The 18124-nt window shown below is 43.6% G+C and overlaps 1 protein-coding gene across 3 annotated transcripts in view; it reads right to left on the minus strand.

Annotated features, from left to right (window-relative positions):
* LOC144935568 (phospholipid-transporting ATPase IC-like) overlaps positions 1 to 18124 on the minus strand; it is a 57446-nt gene that overhangs the window by 27488 nt on the left and 11834 nt on the right. For all 3 annotated transcript variants that reach the window (XM_078862362.1, XM_078862361.1, XM_078862363.1), the window contains one exon: positions 2946 to 3142. In XM_078862362.1, the coding sequence (XP_078718488.1) occupies positions 2946 to 3126 (181 nt within the window). In that variant the 5' untranslated portion in view covers positions 3127 to 3142. The remainder of the gene's footprint in view (positions 1 to 2945; positions 3143 to 18124) is intronic.

Here is an 18124-nt window from a genome sequence, read left to right on the forward strand (position 1 = left end):
CTCAAAGCGGCCCTCATTTTTTTTCTCTGCCTGGGATTGTCTATGCTGTTCTTTAAGTTTGTTTTAAAAACGAGGTTTATTTTTCTTTCATACACTCTTTTCGGGGGAGCAGTGGTGCCACAACGGACATGGGTGCCGCGGTCATGGAAGGCCCTCTTCCCTGCACGGCCAACATGGTGAAGTATGGTCACAAAACCACAATGGCCCACATGGTGTGGAGAAGTCTTCATCCAGCAGTGGACTGAATAATGGCTGCGTACTGTATTACACTTAGCTACTCTACATTTGTCTCCTATTTTGATCCCAATTTTAGCAGGGTTCTTTTTTACACATCTAAATACTTTCTGAATTAAAATGTCATCTATTTTAACGGCTATGGGCTGATGCAACGCTAACTACGTAGCCTCTAAAAATGATTGTGTGATCAGAGCTGCCGAAGGGATGTTGATCCTGCAGACTTCTACAATGGAGGCCCCATAAACACAAGGCCCATTCGAGAATGTCCGTTTCTCTCTCTCCGACGGGTGTCCAGGTTGCACCGCGTGCTGTGGGGCGCGATGCCCGGCGTTACGAACGCAAATTCGGTCCCTGAAGAAGCTCCCGGCACGTGCAGCAAAATCGTTGGCCATCGTGCGGAACAGCACGCGGCAAAAACGCGACAGTTCCTCGGAGAGCTGTATAGTGCAATGTTCACGTTTTATACTTGCGGTGTTTAACTACTTATCAGTTTGTACCAAGGCACGGACTTCACCTCAAGATAACACAGAGCACACGCCCTCAAGGTAAGCACAGCGAATAATTCGTTGTGCAATCCACAGGGATCTCCTCTTATCTTTTTTTAGCAGTGGGACTCTCTCCTCACATGCTCTTTCAGAATAGCGCTCGTATCGTAGCGTGGTAAACAAAACCTAACGAACCAATCAATACATTCTACAACATTCTTATACAGTATATTTTTCATGTGTTGCTGTTTAAGTTTAAATAAATATCCTTAACTGGTGATGCATTTTTGCTTTCGACCATCAACTTTTTCTTTATTTGCTTATCCTCCTTTTAACGGAATTTTTGGTTCCTGTGACCTAATGTGTGACCTAATGTTACTTGTTTTTAATGATGTCATTGCAACTAGGTGTAGGTAGAGCATTTTCTCTTTGCTTGCCAGATGGAAAACACTGGAATGGCTTTGGAATAAACTCTTTCCATTGTTTAATCAGTTAATCGACTTCATTAACCTGCCCTGAACAAGGGACCCTTTAGTGACTGGAAGCAAGTTGATTTTTGTTCTGCCGACTCGTTCGTAAATATGCAGCCGAGTTGGCCACGTGGCCGGAGTACCCAGTCGCAATGAAGGCAGCTGCAAGCGCAAAGGCCAGTTGGGATTCGACTCAGCCCATCGTCCCTTCGGGAGCTGACAAAATTAACATGATGATGATAAGGCCTTATTACTTGTGCAAGTAGTGTGGTTCAATATGTTACGATGTCTCCACAGAGTATGATGTCTCCACAGAGTAAACCCACAACATTTACAATTTGAGTACGACATTTCGTCGGTAATTACAACCAGCCTCATCAGGCAACAGCCAGAGTTGTGGAGAAATCCTCTTGTTACTAATTTTCCGTGTCGGGTGGTGTCGGGTTTAACGACACTTTTATATTTACGCGATCCAAATAAAAAAAACCTCTTATGGATATTGGTGGCAAAAGCCAACATGTTAAACTATACAAGCCTGCAAGGCGGCCAGGTGAAGGCAGCGCAGCAATGGATTGAATCTGACTGTGAAGAGATTGAACTGTTATCCCCTTGTTTGTGTGCTTTTTTCTCTGGGTTCTCCACTTTTCTTCGAGATGCCAAACACTAATTGATAGAATTGGTGAAACAAACCTCTGCCGAGTCTTAATGACTCGGCAGAGGTTTTCCTTCCAGAATAGAACATCACTGTATTATTAAAGTACAAACTAGTGAGGAAGGTTGCTAAACCACGGCCATCATCAAGGAATTCATCACACCACTTTGTCAATAGGCTCTTGTTGTTACCTCACAAAGACTGCCCCCACTGAACATTCAGGTTTTGAATCAAAGCAAGCGGTGCATTACAGGGGCAAGTCACTGCCCATCTCTCCACTGCAGTACGCAAGTTGCACACGTGAATGTTGACTCTCGAGCAATTCAGGTGGCGGAGGTTGGTTGGCAATCTCCGGCTGTCTCACCATTTGCAAAACATTTCTGAAGTAACAAATATTTACCATTACACTATGTTGTTCAAGTGATGGCAGTCGAACGTTTGTTCTAAATTTAAAATAACCTGCGCTTTAAATTAACCAAGTGTTGAGAGGGTAGAGCGCTGATGAATGATTAATTTGCAAGATGCATTTTGTCATATGGCACATTGCCCTGGCCAATGTACGTTTTTTTTTGCGATGACAGGAAACTGGAGAACCGAGGAAACCCACGTAAAACAGGGGGACACTTTGTTGTTATGAGGCACACATGTTTACCACTGCGTGATGTGTTTCCTATATGTGCCTTAGTCATATCAGCAGTGTCAATATTGGCCTCTATGGAGGAGGGTTGTTAAGGATTCTACTGGGCAGTTGGAGGCAGTCGCCCTCCAGCAGCAGCGGAAGGTAGAGAAGCGACGCTCACAACAACGAGCCGAGCTCCGGGCAGCTAAACCGCATCGAGTTGGCACAGTAGGGGGCACAAGTGGGGCAACTGGCAGTCATCTCAGTCAGTCAACCCATGGCACCTGGGTTTGTCCCGTGACCTCCTGCCAGCACGTCTTCGACACTTCACGTGGCTTTAAAGTGCACTGAGCCTGACAAGCACCGTGATGAAGTCACCACCGCTTAGTGGCAAATAGCGGCTGTTCCTCTTGGTCATACAACTCTTCCAGCTAGCCACCAAATCCTCAAGCCACTTCAACAGCGATCACCTTCGTACTCACCAGGCTCATCGCCAGGGTTCTTTTTGTCTTCCCCTTTACCGCTGTCCTCATTCTCATCCAAATCGTCGTCCGTGTTGTCGTCATCCTGGTCGTCGGTATCCCCGGACTTCTCCGCATCCTCGTACAAGTTCTCCAACGCGGGGCCCTCGTTGCTGTCCATTCCCGAGTCGGAGCCGTTCATCTTCGGGTCCCAGTGGCTGCCGATAGGGACAAGAGTCGTGGGGTTCATTACATTCGGGGACGAATCATCGAGCTTAGCTTTTTTTTTATTGGAATAGTCACATGCTTAGGTCAGCAATGCAATTTCATAAATTACATTTGCAACTTCAAATCCTGGCTGGGGGCTGATGGAGATCATCATCCCTCCAGGGTTAATAATGTAAATAGCGCTCTGTGGGAATGTAAACATGTGTTTGTTCTATCGATAGACTCACACCCACCAGGGGAATGTGGAATTTCCAGCACCGGCTCAGGGCTCTACACAGGAGATGAGCACTGCCTCAAAGCTCATTTGAACCGGAATTCACTTTGCGCTGATAAACTTAAGTCACTAAAACGTAGCAAAGCCGTAGAGAGCCCAGTTCGATAAACAGTACTGGGATAAAAAAAAATCCTGATATTTTACGTTTCCACAAAAGGAACTGTATTAAATTACCGGGTTAAAGGTCACGAACCAGCCAATCAGACAGTTGGCTATTGATGTAGCTACCTCACTGTTGACTGAAGAGGTATAATTTTAACTTTATTAATATAAATACAGTACACGAAATGAAAGAAAATCGCTGCACACGTTAAATGTATTTTTAAAAAACAATACTTTGTAATTTATATTTCAAATTGGATTAAGTTCTAAAAGCTTGTTTATAAACGAGAAGTTGGGGCACAGCTGGCTTCTTCAGACCGGCAGGAATGTGGAGCTGACACATGGCCCACCCACGTCAGCTGGAACATCAGCAACGAACTTTGCCTAAATTATAATTTCTCGATAAATAGCTTTTCTTGCTGCCGTCAGCACGTTTTCCCGATCGCGATTCAAGCCACGCTGACGGAGCAGAAATTCGCATTCTTTTGTCCGTTTAAAACAACCCTTTAGAACGTAACACTTAAAATATTGTCCCTCGTATACAGTACGATCATAGCAAAAGTAAAATAAAGCGTACGCGTAAAATACTGTTATGTGTCCACTAAATGCGGGTCTATGCCATATACAGCCCCAAGACACAACGACGCAGTCAAACAGGAATTGACAACAGGATCTGTGGTGTTTGTCCAACTGTGTCCCCACCGCCGAGCGTGATTGAGCAATCACAGTGAAATGGGGTGATGAGGAAAGCCACGCACACACAAGCTGCTGCTGCTGGTGGTGGTGTCGCAATGCATAGTTTGAGCGGAGAGACGTGACTTGTGAATCACACGACTGTACATCAGGAGTGACCATTCCACAGCCGGTGCCTGTCTTTACTCTCACACGCGCCTTCCCCATCAGACACACTGGCAGCTACTGCCGTATTAACCAAACCAACGCAAATATTAATTCAATGTTAAGTCATCATTTAATACGTAGGCATTCGCAACCAATATCATCCCTAACATAGGTTTTTTTCGGTTAGATCCCGTAAATATAAATATGCCGTTAAAGCAGCCACCACACGACACAACCAATTAGTAAAGTTTGTGACGGGTTACATTAACTAATCCTGTTCACTAGTTACTTCCATGGAGATTATCCCCTTCTGCGATGTTAATGTGGCAACTGTACAGCGTTTTACCGTGCAATTGTTTGAATCACGCCATTATTAAATTGAATTATTATTCCGGTCAAGTTAGGTAATATTAATTATAGGTGAAATTGCACTTTCAAGAACAGGAGTCGCGGCTCATGGGGGTTAATGTGTACGGGGAGTTATGTTGTCCTACGGCAGGTTGCGAGGGAAATTCGCTCGGTTATCTCGGAGGACTTTATTGAGACATTACAGTGGAGGGTTGCGTCGCCTGGTTGCAAACTCAAGAATTTTGTGTCGGTGATAACGGAGCAACGTGAACCAACCACGTAATTGCGTGTTTTGTACATTTCGAGTCTCCTTAACCAAACTGTTAACATATCATTGAAGTAAAAATTAGCTAAATGTGTAAAAAACTTCATGGAGAAAATCGTTGCATTACAACATTCAGAAATTTAACATCGTTTCACTCAGCTCACCGTCTCTCCACGGTCTATAATTTGCATCCAACTTTGTACGAGATCATCATTATCATCAGCCATGATCAGTCCACCATTGGATGAAACCCTTCCCAACTCATGGATATTCCACATTCCAGCGATGGCACACAAGTAGAACTCCTCTTAACCATGACCCTATTATCTGCAGGCGCTATTATCCACTCAAAATCTCCCTCTTATCCACGAATCTTTGGAGTTTTTCCATCCTCCATTGTAATAAGGCTTCCTATTATCCACATTTTATTTCTGCAGCTTGAAGGAGTTGCATGGGAATTGGTCCTATCATCCATGCAAAAACAAATTACGCAGGCAGCGAATGAACAACGGTATTTTAAATGTCCATTCCACTGCTGATGGATGAACAATTAAACATCCTGCAGGGAATTATGGCCAGGAGCAAAACCTATTATTATTGCATAAGCCTGACTTTTACATAGCAGACCGCCTGACCGTGACCCCCAGAAGGATCTTTAAATGTCCATTAACTTAGCATTTTAAAGGGGCAACATTAGCATTGGCATGGCCAGGGAGTCACGCCTACGCAATTCCATGGCTATGGACAGTGCACACGCAATGCTAAAAACAGCAGCGCGTTTTAGTATCCACTACAACAATGTTCTTATTGTCCCCACATTTATGGCAGTAAAGTTGATTCACATAGCAAATACATCCTAATGTCTGTGGCTTATCCATAGGCCTTGATCATCCTCTTGTTGTGGAATTTACATTGGGAAATGTCATCATCATCACATTTGTCACAGAACATACATGATTGGCAAATTCATCCTCTGATCTGAGACTTCTTAACGGATAAGTGCAGCACAATCGTGGACATGGCAGGATCAGTGGTGTAAATCCCTCGCCCTGTGGATTAGAGTTCACCTTTAGCTTTCTTCTTTTAACATTTCCCTTGAAGTAAACTCACTCACACGATACTACCCTTCCTCTGTGCGAACAAGCCCACAAAATCCGGGGCTACTTGACTCATACTTGACTCAGCCCAACAAAACATATTTCGCCGTCTGAACAACCCCTGACAAAGATCCCCCGTGTAGCCTTAACAGACTGTTGGGGCAAGTGCTGTTGGCGAGCACCTACAAAGACTGGCAGGCGGCACACGAGTGGGTGGGTGGCCTGCACCATGACCCGACACGCACACACACGGACCCTCTCAGGATCAATAAAATCCATGCTTGCACAACAGGCGGCTGCTAGACTTTGGACAAACTCATCAGGATCACCTTGAAGACATATTCCAGAGCGACCATAAATAGCCCAACGCTTCCCACATGACGGTACCGTGCACACGTTTCCCACATGACGGTACCGTGCACACGGTTTTTCTAAAAAGTAAGCTGCGTATTTGATGCCTAGCCAGGATTTTGAACGCACAACTTTCCTAACCCAGAGTCAAGAGCTGTTCATTACAACAACAAAAACCACATGCCCATATAATAATCTGCTTTAAAATACAAGTACTCCCGTACGGTAATTCCTCATTTAAGGTGGTAAACGCATTAAGCGAGGAATTACTGTCCGGTATATACATTACAGGGCACTATAAAGTCAGCCTGCCATCATGCCACGGCGGGAGAACGAAGCGAGATGAGGGCACGCCGCCGTGAAGTGTATCGTTCCGGGAATATACCCAGAATTCCCGTACCGCCCAGAAACCGCGTTGCAACGGTGCGTTCCGCGTGATATCGCACTTCATACAAAGAGTATTGTGGTCATTTTACCAAAAATGGCTTCATTGTTAACAAGGTCAGAATGATCCATTGAAGCGGGTGGGTACACGACGGCAAGGCCCAGACAAACTCAATAGGTCACCACTTCCCATGGGGAGGGTGAACCCAGGCCTAGACCAAGACCAAAGGAAGACCCTTTCATTGTGTGCGATTAACAAATGCTCTACCATAGTATTTAGATGGCATTGGTAAAGGTGATGGCTGAATTAACAACATAAACCCTAAACTATTTATTTTGTATTACCAGTTGAGGCTCACTCAGTGTAAAGAATGGGCCAAGAGACATTGTGCCGGTAAAACGGCACGATAAACATACATGCGCAAATCCTCCACACACTTAGCAGACATGCTGTAAAACCATGACGCTTATAAAGCACAGGTAACCAAACCCAGCCTCTTCAGAACAATTTAACAGATCGTGCAAACATTTATTTTTGTCTAGGCTGCCTTCTGCCTGCCAGACATAGCAGTTACATATTTATACACAGTACCCGAGTGTTTTATTTATGCTTTGAACTTTGAAATGAAAAACAACTTCCATTCAATCTTCAAGTTGCCTTTGTGAACAAAATTCTAGCGCACTGAAAGTGTATACATTTAATCTGCAGGCCTGAAGTCCAATACTTCTTGTTGATTTGGTGTTGATGTCGACCCTTGGTGGCATGGACAGAAATGGGGAGCGGGGGCCATGAGTGAGAGACATTCCACTCTTTTTTTCCACTTCTTTTGTACGGCTGCTGTCGATGCAGAGCAGCAACCACAATTTCACATTCAGGTGGTTAAACCAGCAGACAACGGCATCAGGAGCAGCGGAGTGTATCGATGTGATGTCTCCTTCGTATTTGTGGATCGGGCATTGCGTCGTTATACGTTGTATGGTCTGTTCTGGATGACCACAGGCGCACACTGGAGAATTGTTAATTTTCCATTTGTGTATCAGCTATCCGCATCTGCCATGGTTTGTGCAGTGGATGCGGTTTAGGGTGGACCATGAGCTTCGTGGAAGATCTTTTGCGTTTGGTCTTTCACAAGGTGTTTGCGAGTTCTTTCAAACTCCATTCAGCTCGCCAACACTTCATCGGGGTCGAAATCACACTGTTTAATGTTAAGCGCATGGGTCTTTTGCCACTGGAACATCTGCAAGTCAGAGGGTGGAGGTTGTTGTTTTTCTACCGAAGAAGCCGAGCCGTGCCGCTGACATCGCACGTAAATGGTGACGGATGCCGTGAAGCTTTGTCTTTGCTGTACTGACATCACACAGAATGAATGCATCATTAACATTGCCTCTGGCCCTTACTTGTGCCCAAAATTATTATTCAGATCTCTTACGAGGCCAGTGGAGCACGGTTTGGTTACAGCTCAGCATGGCAGATTGTCCGTGGAAACACACTTGTGCCGTGAGGGCACCATTATGACTTTGGCTCAGATGTGCCTGTGGCTAAACGGTAGAACAGTATCCAAACGCAGGCTTTTGACACTGTTCGTGAATGTTAATAATAATACTAATTAACATTTGTCAGGCGCAATTCATCAGAAGCTCCAATGAACATGGAACGTTGAGCTAACGTTGGGCCAATGATGGTCCAAGGTTGGGCCAATGTTGGTCCAACAATTCCAACCACATGGCCCAACGTTGGCATGTTGACTGGGATTGTCAGTTTGGGTGGGGGGCATGTGTTTACAATTTGATGACCGACTCTCACACACCTGATACACGTGAGCCCTGGTACAGCCACCATCATCCAGTTGTCAAATTACTATTTCAAGTATCCAGTTCTTGTGCTAACCGCAGCATGTGAGAGGGGTGCAAGATATACAGAGGCTCAACTTTCGGTTAAAGGCTGGCTTTTGGAAAAACAAACATGTTGTTTTTGGCAGGAATTACCAGTAAGAGCTCTAGGCTTCACATAGTCGTCATCGTGTTATACAATACTGTATAAGACGACACCTTACAGCTGTTCTTTTCTGATATTCATACTGTACAGCGATTGCCTCAACTTCGTGAGAATCAATAATAAGATTGCCAGCAGAACTAAAATGCAGAACCACCATGACAGTACTCCTGGTCTTCCCGTCTTTATGACTTACACGTGTTTTGTATCCAGTATTTTCATGAGCAGCTGTTTGCATTTTAGTTTTTCTAAATAGGAATTCCTCAACTACTTAAAGTAGATAGGCTACTTAAATTTCCCCTTTGATATTTGTTAAATCATATTCATCTACTACAGTAATGTATAAGGATCACTTAACAATGCCTCTATATTGCAAAGTCTAGATTAATACTATACCGTACATATCCTGCAAACTGGCCAAGCACAATAATAATACTATGAACTGGAATACACAGACACATACATACGGTCATAAGTATAAAGCGGTTTATACAATTCTGTCATTTTATGCATGCGTGCATGTTAACAAGCATATCAAAAAAGTGTATTGTGCCATTCCTATCAAGCATGATACTTAAATGAGGCAGTCATTTCGCTCTTTTCTACATCCTGTTGGGAGAGCATGTTTATTGGTTGGTGGGTCAGGTTGTCATCTGCATTGTAACCGCACATACAGCACTCTCTCTCAAAAAACTGCTTCAAAGTACACGGCCTCTAATATCTGATGTGTCCTGAAGGCTGCATTCAAACTGTCAATTGTACCCAACCTTTAACTACCCACACACAATAGGGGTACACACAAGTTGCTCAATGCTAACAGCAGTATTCAACCGAAACATTTCTCATAAAATGCTTGCTCGCGGAAGAAAAAATATATAATTAAACTTATCGACAAAACATTGTACGGGATTACTGAAGTTATACTTTAAAATAAGATGGTTTCAAAGCACTTATACAAACCTTGACAGAAGCCCTGTGGCTTGGCATAAGTTATCTGTAGCTGGTAAGAGACAGACAACTACAGTATTGCACTATGATGAGATTGTGCCAGCCAATTGCACAGCAAGTTTCATGGAATAACAGGTTCAGTCAGATAAGTGCGCGCCTAAGGAGAGCCATACACGCTGACAGGAATAAAACAAAATTAATGCCCTCTATAACCGCAAGCCAATGCAACGATTTCACAATTGTGGTGGTTGTCACATTCGGAGAACTTCTGTGATCTAACCAACTTTAAACTCATAAAAGAGTCGACAAGACTGGACAGGGCAGTAGTTCAGACGCACCGTAACGCAACACAAATGATTAAGTTGTGCGCTTGATTCATGAAGCCATGCTCTGACATGGCTCTCTTCCGCCGACAACGACAGGTGTATTCCACTTGCGAAAATGGGCAAGCAAATGTACAGTACCGTACAGCTGTCTTCACCGTGTCGATGATACACGCTCCATACAAAATGCACCGTGATAAAAAAAAAAGTTAGATTTCGATTTAAAGCTTTCGTGACTGCAGGCAGGGATTGCGTGGTGGCCGAAACGTCGTGAGAATTTTATTTTATTATGTTTTATTTTTATTCTTTTATTATTTCCCTTCTATGTGACTTTACCGAAAGAACCGAGAATATAAAAGAATGTTAGGATTACATGGTTCATATTCGCAGACGTTGATCAACTTATCTCACGTGGCCATATGCCTCGCCACATGTTTTCTAGATGTGGCACAATGGGTACGGTGCACTGACGATACCACCGCTTAACTAAGCAACTAAACCATTTAGAATTCTAACAACTCGAGGCTCAAATGTGCCTGTGGATAAGGGGTAGAAAAGTGTCCAAAGGAAGGCTTTTTACACTGTTTCTGAATATTAATAAAAACGTATTTACATTTGTCAAGTGCAATTCATCCGGAGATGCCATGAAAATGGAACGGCAGGCCAACGTTGGGCCAACGTCGGTCCAACGATTCCAACCACATGCCAATATTGATCTTAATATGGTATAAAACGTTTAAAAACTGCAACAATACGTACACATTATGTTTTACCTACCTCACTTTACCTTGTTTCTGCCCACAAAGGTGTATAAAGTATTATTGGGTCAACTCCTCTAATTTCCAAAAGATGAATGTTTGTGCTGATGAGGTGCTGAAAATGACCTCCAGGGTGGTCACCCTCACAACTGCAGATCCTTCTTCACATTTCCAGCGTCGTAGTTCGTGAATAAAACCCCAAACATGACTCCCGAACTGAACTCCAAGTTTGAGGCCGTCTCTAAACTTGTGCTTTTAACCTGTTTTTTTGGTAAATTAACCGTAACTGTTTTGAAATGCCATTGCTCTTTATTTTCCCAGCCACAACTCATTTTCTCCAATAACACGAATGTGTTATATAACCAACTTTTCCCCTCCCTTAATCTCTGCCCACGTTATCATTGCCTCCAATCCGCCCAGTTTCTCGTCAATCTTGGCGCGTATTCAAATCACAATACAACCCCCATGGTGAGAACTTTGGAAAGGAGGTAAAAGCCAAAAGAGAATAATCCATCGGAATAACCAAACGGTTATAGTCCAGCATGTGGCAGTACTACAATAGTTTATCCAGACTAAATAGACCAAGACCGAGGGAGTGCACAGTACAGTACTATAAGTGGAAATGTAAAGCATCCCTTTGTCGACTATGCTCATTTAACCGGGTTTTTATCGGGTAACCTTTAGATGCAATTCAAACCCAGATAAATAATATGGTATCCTGCGTCTGCTCATGTACATGTGCCATGCAAGCTGACCAGAACAGCACTTGGAGATTTAGTGATGAAAGACTGAAGGTGGCTTTTTAAGCCAATTTTCACAACTAAATAAACGTGGTTAGAAATATGCCAAACCAGAAAATCAATCAATGCATCTCTATCTAAATGTGAATGTGAGTAAATTACTGTGTGTTTCACACAACTGTAGGATAACAGAGCTGAGAAATATCTCCCAATGGTACAGCTCTCGTTTTCTCAGCTCGCAGCAGAATTTTTCACAAGGCAGAAAAAAAACAAGGCAGCCAGCCACGCAGGACAGCTTGTTGGACATTTTCAGAATGTCTGTGGAGAAAGAATGACCAGAATTGTATCATTTTAGCCAAGTACTATCCAACAGTGAAACATATGTTTGTTATAGAGTGCACACCAGAAATCCATTGTTGTTCCATCAGCGTGCCGCAATGCCTATGGCTCCCCGCCTTCACCACAAGTCCGTGCTGACCGGGGTGGTGAAGCATCCTCAAATTGCCTCTGCAAGCCACAAGGCATGGGACAGCCCTAATGCAGCAGCGGATTGACCGCACATGCACACGAGTCCTCACAAACAATTATACGGGTGTCATCTTTCAAAATACATAAATAAATATGGTAACATTCTTTGCCAGAGTGTGTATTTACAGTGCTGGGGTGTGGCACTTGCTACAACAGTGCGGTATGCAGTCAATTAAGTCCTGATGCTGCTCGCGGAGCGTATTGCGGTGTGCAGAATACGCCCTTCCACCAAAGACATTGACAAACAAGCCGGCTGGGTGCATGCAGTTCGTGCCAAGGCGATGTCTGTCACCCAAGGCACGAGGTTGGTTCGGATTTTTGGACTTGCGACGACCAGCATGGCCACAGCACAATACCCCGCGGCTTGCCACAACAACACAACAGAGGAGGAGGACTCCTCGCTTCATCGCATGAGTCTTCGGAAATCATAAGCGTGATTGTTATGACATGTATACTGCAACCCTCCCAACTACTTATCTGCACACACATCATGCTGTGTTCCAGCACTGTCTCTCATGAGAATGCCAATTGGAAGTAAAGGATGGGTAAGAGAGCTAGGGTGGACGAGTCATCGTATTACTTATGGCAGATGATAAACATGTACACACATTACCTCATTCTACACGTGAAAAAGAGCTACATATCTTAGTGGGCCTTACCTGGTACAATAATAATAGTTCATAGTTTATAAACACACTATCTTGAAAATACTGGACGCACACAGGAGGGAGAGGACTTGCCACACCTCTCCATTGATTTTCCCTCAATAAATCCAACCCTAATTGATTTAATCTGTATAACGAGCAAGCGGCAATTATGATTTTTTTACTTCACCACATCCATGCGTTGCCACAAATGAGACTAAGCTTATAAGAGTCCTTCCTTCCCCATTGCATTAAAAAATGTAGCAGAGTGAGTGAGTGAGTGTTGCATGAAGCCACGTAGGGCACAGACCCCCTTCTTCGCACGCCACCAGCAGGGAAATGAAGTGTTCGCACGATGCCGCAGCCTCACCACAATCCCACAAAACCACACCGGAAAATATTAACAAGGTAAGGGGGTTGGTTTAAAATTTTTTTTATAAATATAATATACAAATTCATGAAGTACTTGGTTTTGAACTGACACGAAACGGGCTTTGGCCACTCGGACTACGAGGAAAGTCGTCCTCTGAAATGATGGATAAAAGCACAGTCAGCCAGGGAAGAGATCAGTCAAAGCTTCTTCAGAAATGTAGAATGTAGAATTCATTAGCTCCATGAGAAAGCCCTTCCCATCAGAGAAAACACTCAATTCTCTTCATCTCACACCTCGTCTCAGCGTCTCACGCGTGGATTGTCCCTCTAATTTAGCTATTTTCCTTCTCGAAATGAGGTAGATGTCAGTCTATTTATTTGTCTTAAAAACATGTATTTTAAGAAGCTTGAGACAATGTGTTTCTGTTCTCTTAAAAAAAAAACTCTATAAACTCAGAGCACACCCCCTACACTAGTTATCAAGGCATGGTGGTGGTACACACATCTGAAGAACGCCAGCGGCTTGGGGGAAAGCGTTGTATGTTGAACTTATTTCAAATCGTACGTAGCCAACCGTGCTGATCGGAAGGTGGATGACCGTAAGGCTGCCACGAAACGGCAGCACCACAAATATGGGGTTATTTCCTCGTGTGTCAACCACTAAACGTTGGCGGCTTTGGGGTAAGATTGAGTTTTGTGTTTAGCAAGGTGTGCTGCTCACACGAGGTTGGTTTTATTCTGGGCACTGCGGTTTCCTTCTCACATTCACAACACTCCTTAAGAGTAAATTGGCAAAATGTTTTAGTGTTACACGCTTCCTAAAACATACATAAAAACTCGACAATACCTTCTTCCTGGTATCATAACCCTGGCATCACGACACGCCGCTCGTTTTTTTAGCTTTTGTTCGGGGCAAATGCATTATCACTAAATGTTACGTCTCGTGCGTTACAACTTCGCCAGTGGTGTCCGCTTTTTTCATCATAAAATGCCAGGCAGCTGGCATTTAAATAGCATGAGTCAGTTAGCGTGAACGTTCAATTATATTTTAGCTCTCCATTAACTGTGCACACATATTAACGTGTTTGTGTTGTAATGCCTTGCTTATATAACTGTTATAATACCACAGGACAGTGATTTACAATCGCCTTTCTGGGATTGTCGTTAACTTTTTACCCGAGAAAGCTCGAGTGTGGCGGACACTAGACTACAGTCAAGGCAACATCATTATTCAATGACTTCGACAATCGGCCATAAATAAACCCGAGAACAGTTGTGGTTTTATTTGGTCATGTCACAGTCTATAATAACCAGCCAGTTTAAACGCAGCGCCATTATTCGTGTTGTTGTCTACTCCACAATTTCCTGCGACTCCGTTATCAGTGAGCCGAGCAGGCGACTTGGTTTCATTGATGAGCGCACATTGGGGGGAGATTCCAATTTGGAGTTTGTGTTGCCTTTTAGACGGTGCAAGGAATTTAAACCCGCAGTACTCTAACAAACGTGCAGTTTGCTGTAATAAAAATAAACGTCGGTGAATCATTAATTCTCTGCAATGTAAATACACTTGACAAACAGGTAAAAAGCACTCTCCGTTATTATCCTCCTCGTTTGAATTGTTACGATACAGCACCCAGTTGGGATGTATTCCATGGGATTTTGAGCTTTGTTATAAATAAACTTTCAGATTATGACATTTTACAGCACTTTTTTTGTTGGACTGCGGGTAATTAATAGTAATAAATTCTTTAACATACAATTTATTTATTTTCCCACCAAAGAATACTGTGATAGTGTTTTGGCTCATCAGCCTATGTCCCCACCTTCTGATATCATTTCCGATCGCATTTGCAGCACTGTGCTACTCAAGCAGGTCGATTCCCGACGTGCTTGCGACAATCGGAATCTAAAGGGAAGAAGAGGCCGTTCTGTTAAGCAGCTGACGCTTGCTGGATGTTCAATGCGATACAAGTGAGCCATCTGCTAACGCCGTTGGGTTGTTCAACCCAGCAACAGCAAAAGTGTGAATAATTATCTTGGGCGGACTGTGGAAAGTTACCAGTCAGGTATGTTGCATTGCACATAGCTGTACAATTAAGGCTCCCGTGGCTATATGCAGCCACTTGGGAGTTCCGTGGAACTTTCGGGCACAGGGCAATCTCATCATTAATTCAGAGAGTCACACACGCAAACACAAAAAGAGACAAATATATTCAAAAAGATCTGCGACGCAGAGGAACATTCAGAATCAGAGACGGTATTTGAAAGTGAAAATGTACTTGACGAAAGATGCGTGTGCAGAACTGTACTGTGTAGGGACTCAAAGGGATACGAAGAGAAACAGAGCGAGTCATAGGGAGTGACACGTGGAGACAAACACAGAGCCATGTCATCCGTCGTCACCCTTCCCCCTCCTCTCTCCTGATAGCAGTCCCCACATTCGTACTTCGTGCACATCCTCTATTTGCCCTACTCTTCCAGAGTACTCGACCACTCACTATCGTGTACCCAGTAATACATTCTGGGTGAACAGATGTCGGGAGATGCAAGAAGCCTGCCCCGTTGTTTCAACTGCCGCCGGGTGATCGAATCTGTGACCTTCGGATTGCAAGTAGCATTTGAGTGTATTAGCGGCGGTGGTACCACCGATGATTCGCGGTATTAAAAAAACTGCACATTTTTCGCAAACAATTATTTGTTTCCCCACGATTCGCACACCCCAGTCAGAAAATCTTGCGCGGCGTTCTCGTCGGAAAATCTCGGGCAGTTTTACGAGGACCGGTGTGTCATGCTGCATCACCACTAACACGTCGAGTTTCTAACCATCACACCATGGCAGCATCTCCATGGTCTGTACATTTATTATTTTTACCTAGCACTGTACCGTGTAACACGTAGCAGGCTTTCCCGACCAATATTATCTATAATACAGGTTTTTTTGGGGGGGTTGGATCGCGTAAATATATAAATGTGTTGTTAAACCCGCCACAGCCAATTAGTAAGGTTTGCCACGTAAACAGAACATGCCGATTCCTTACGAGTACAGCACACCGGTGTGTTGGAGAGCCAAGCCACAACATTTACAAATAGAATACGACGTTTCGCCAGTAATTACAACTAGCTTCATCAGGCGACAGCCGAATTGGCATGTTCTGATTGCGTGACAAACCTTACTCATTGTCTGTGTCGAGTGGTGGCGGGGTTAACGACACATTTATATATACGCGATCTATCCCAAAAACCCTCTATTATGGATGATGATATTGGTCGCGAAAACCTGCTACTACGTGTTAGACGGTAGCTACATTATGGACTGTACCGTGCTTTGCTTAGAGCATGCCACAAATAGCATAACTTCCCCAACCTTGCTGTTTAACAAATATTCGTAAAAAATACCGATTTTAAAAGCCAGCAGTACCACTTCACTATATTTAAGGGTAATTTTTTTTAACACCATTTTTGCTTTGCATTTCGGTAAAGTGCCAAAGGTGTTTAAAAGTGGCCAGGTAACCAACGTAAATGGGTTCGGATTTGACAAGTACTGTATGGAAGGGAATATAAAGCCATTGAAAAGGCTTCGTTGCAGGACATGTTGCAACTTTTAAAAAGCAGTCGAACAGGTTCTCTGTAACAGTATACGCGTGGATCATACGGAGATCGGGCAGGGAAAGGTTTTAGGAGCGTTTCCCATTCGGATAACAAAAGAGTTAATTTAAGATCTTTAAAAAAAAAACGGCTATGATTTTAAAAATCAATCCGATAAGATTAGAAAGACTACGATTCAGATTAGAGTTTTGACAAACGTATATATTTTTTATTACACGGTTCATCAATCGACAGGTTGGCACGTGGTTGTGTGGGTACTCCCACCTGTGCCTGGCCAGCGTGGGAGAGTAGGCCAAACACCCTCGAAAGGGTCTCTCGAGAGCTCCCTCTAGTGCAGGACCTTCTGCCAGCAGTGGCGTGAGCAAGCACCTGCAGGGGCTGCACTTTTACCGTCGATATTTTCAAGCTGAGATAATCTTTTGTTGAGTTACATCGAATTTAGAAGTGTGCAAATCAAATTAACTACGGTATGTAATTGAGTAACAATCGTCAACAGGTACTGTACTTCCACTGCAACTCACAGATGAAGCCAAGCAGAATAGACATTCATTGTGGAGTCAAGGGTGAAAACTCAAAGCTGTTTGGTCAATCTGCAGACTGCAGTCAACATCAAATGACTGCGCCCTGCACTGAACTCTGAACCCGCACGTTGTTTTTTTTAGGGTTGGTCACACTCAGGAGTGGCTGCACCGATGTTGTCCTCTGCACCTTGGCCACCACCTTCTTCTGTGAGCTTTCAAAAGCGTCTCTTGCCAGTCGTGGCCATGCAGGAAGCCTCTCTCTCTGCCTGAAAACACGTTTTCAATGCTCACACCGCGTCAGCTTCTCTGCGAGAGCACCTTGATGAAGAAATGCAGCCAGGATTATCAGCGGCAATGTCCGCAGGGACCCGCGAGTATAAATAGTAAACATCAAATTGTAGCCGCTTCAACGAATAGATTCACACCTGTTGCTAGACTGCCGACAAACACATTTGACTGTATGCTAAAAATGCTCCCATTCTTTTGGTGGGTAATGCTTGTTGTAATTGCTTAAGAGGTAAATTCCCTCTTGGGTGTCATTAAAACAACAGGTTGGCTGATAATTAAAAGCGCTAGCATTGTACAGAGGTGCAGACTGTTTGTATCGGTACTTTCCTTGTTAATGATTGTCCGTTTTTGTCAACAAACAACATCTATAATTCACTGAAAATATGTTACAGGTAATACAAAACCTGGGACAATCTTTCAAAATATTGGCGTGCTGTAGTTAATAAAAGTGTTCCAAATGCAAACTTCAGTAGTTATTTCAACCGAGTTATAAGAAAAGCCAATTTGCTGTTAGAGAATACTGTATGCTTAATTATAATGAGTACATGAATGTAACTCCTAAATATTATAATTTTTTGTAAGTCTGTTCA

This window comes from Lampetra fluviatilis, chromosome 13 (genome assembly GCF_964198595.1).
Source record: "Lampetra fluviatilis chromosome 13, kcLamFluv1.1, whole genome shotgun sequence".
Classification (NCBI taxonomy): domain Eukaryota; kingdom Metazoa; phylum Chordata; class Hyperoartia; order Petromyzontiformes; family Petromyzontidae; genus Lampetra; species Lampetra fluviatilis.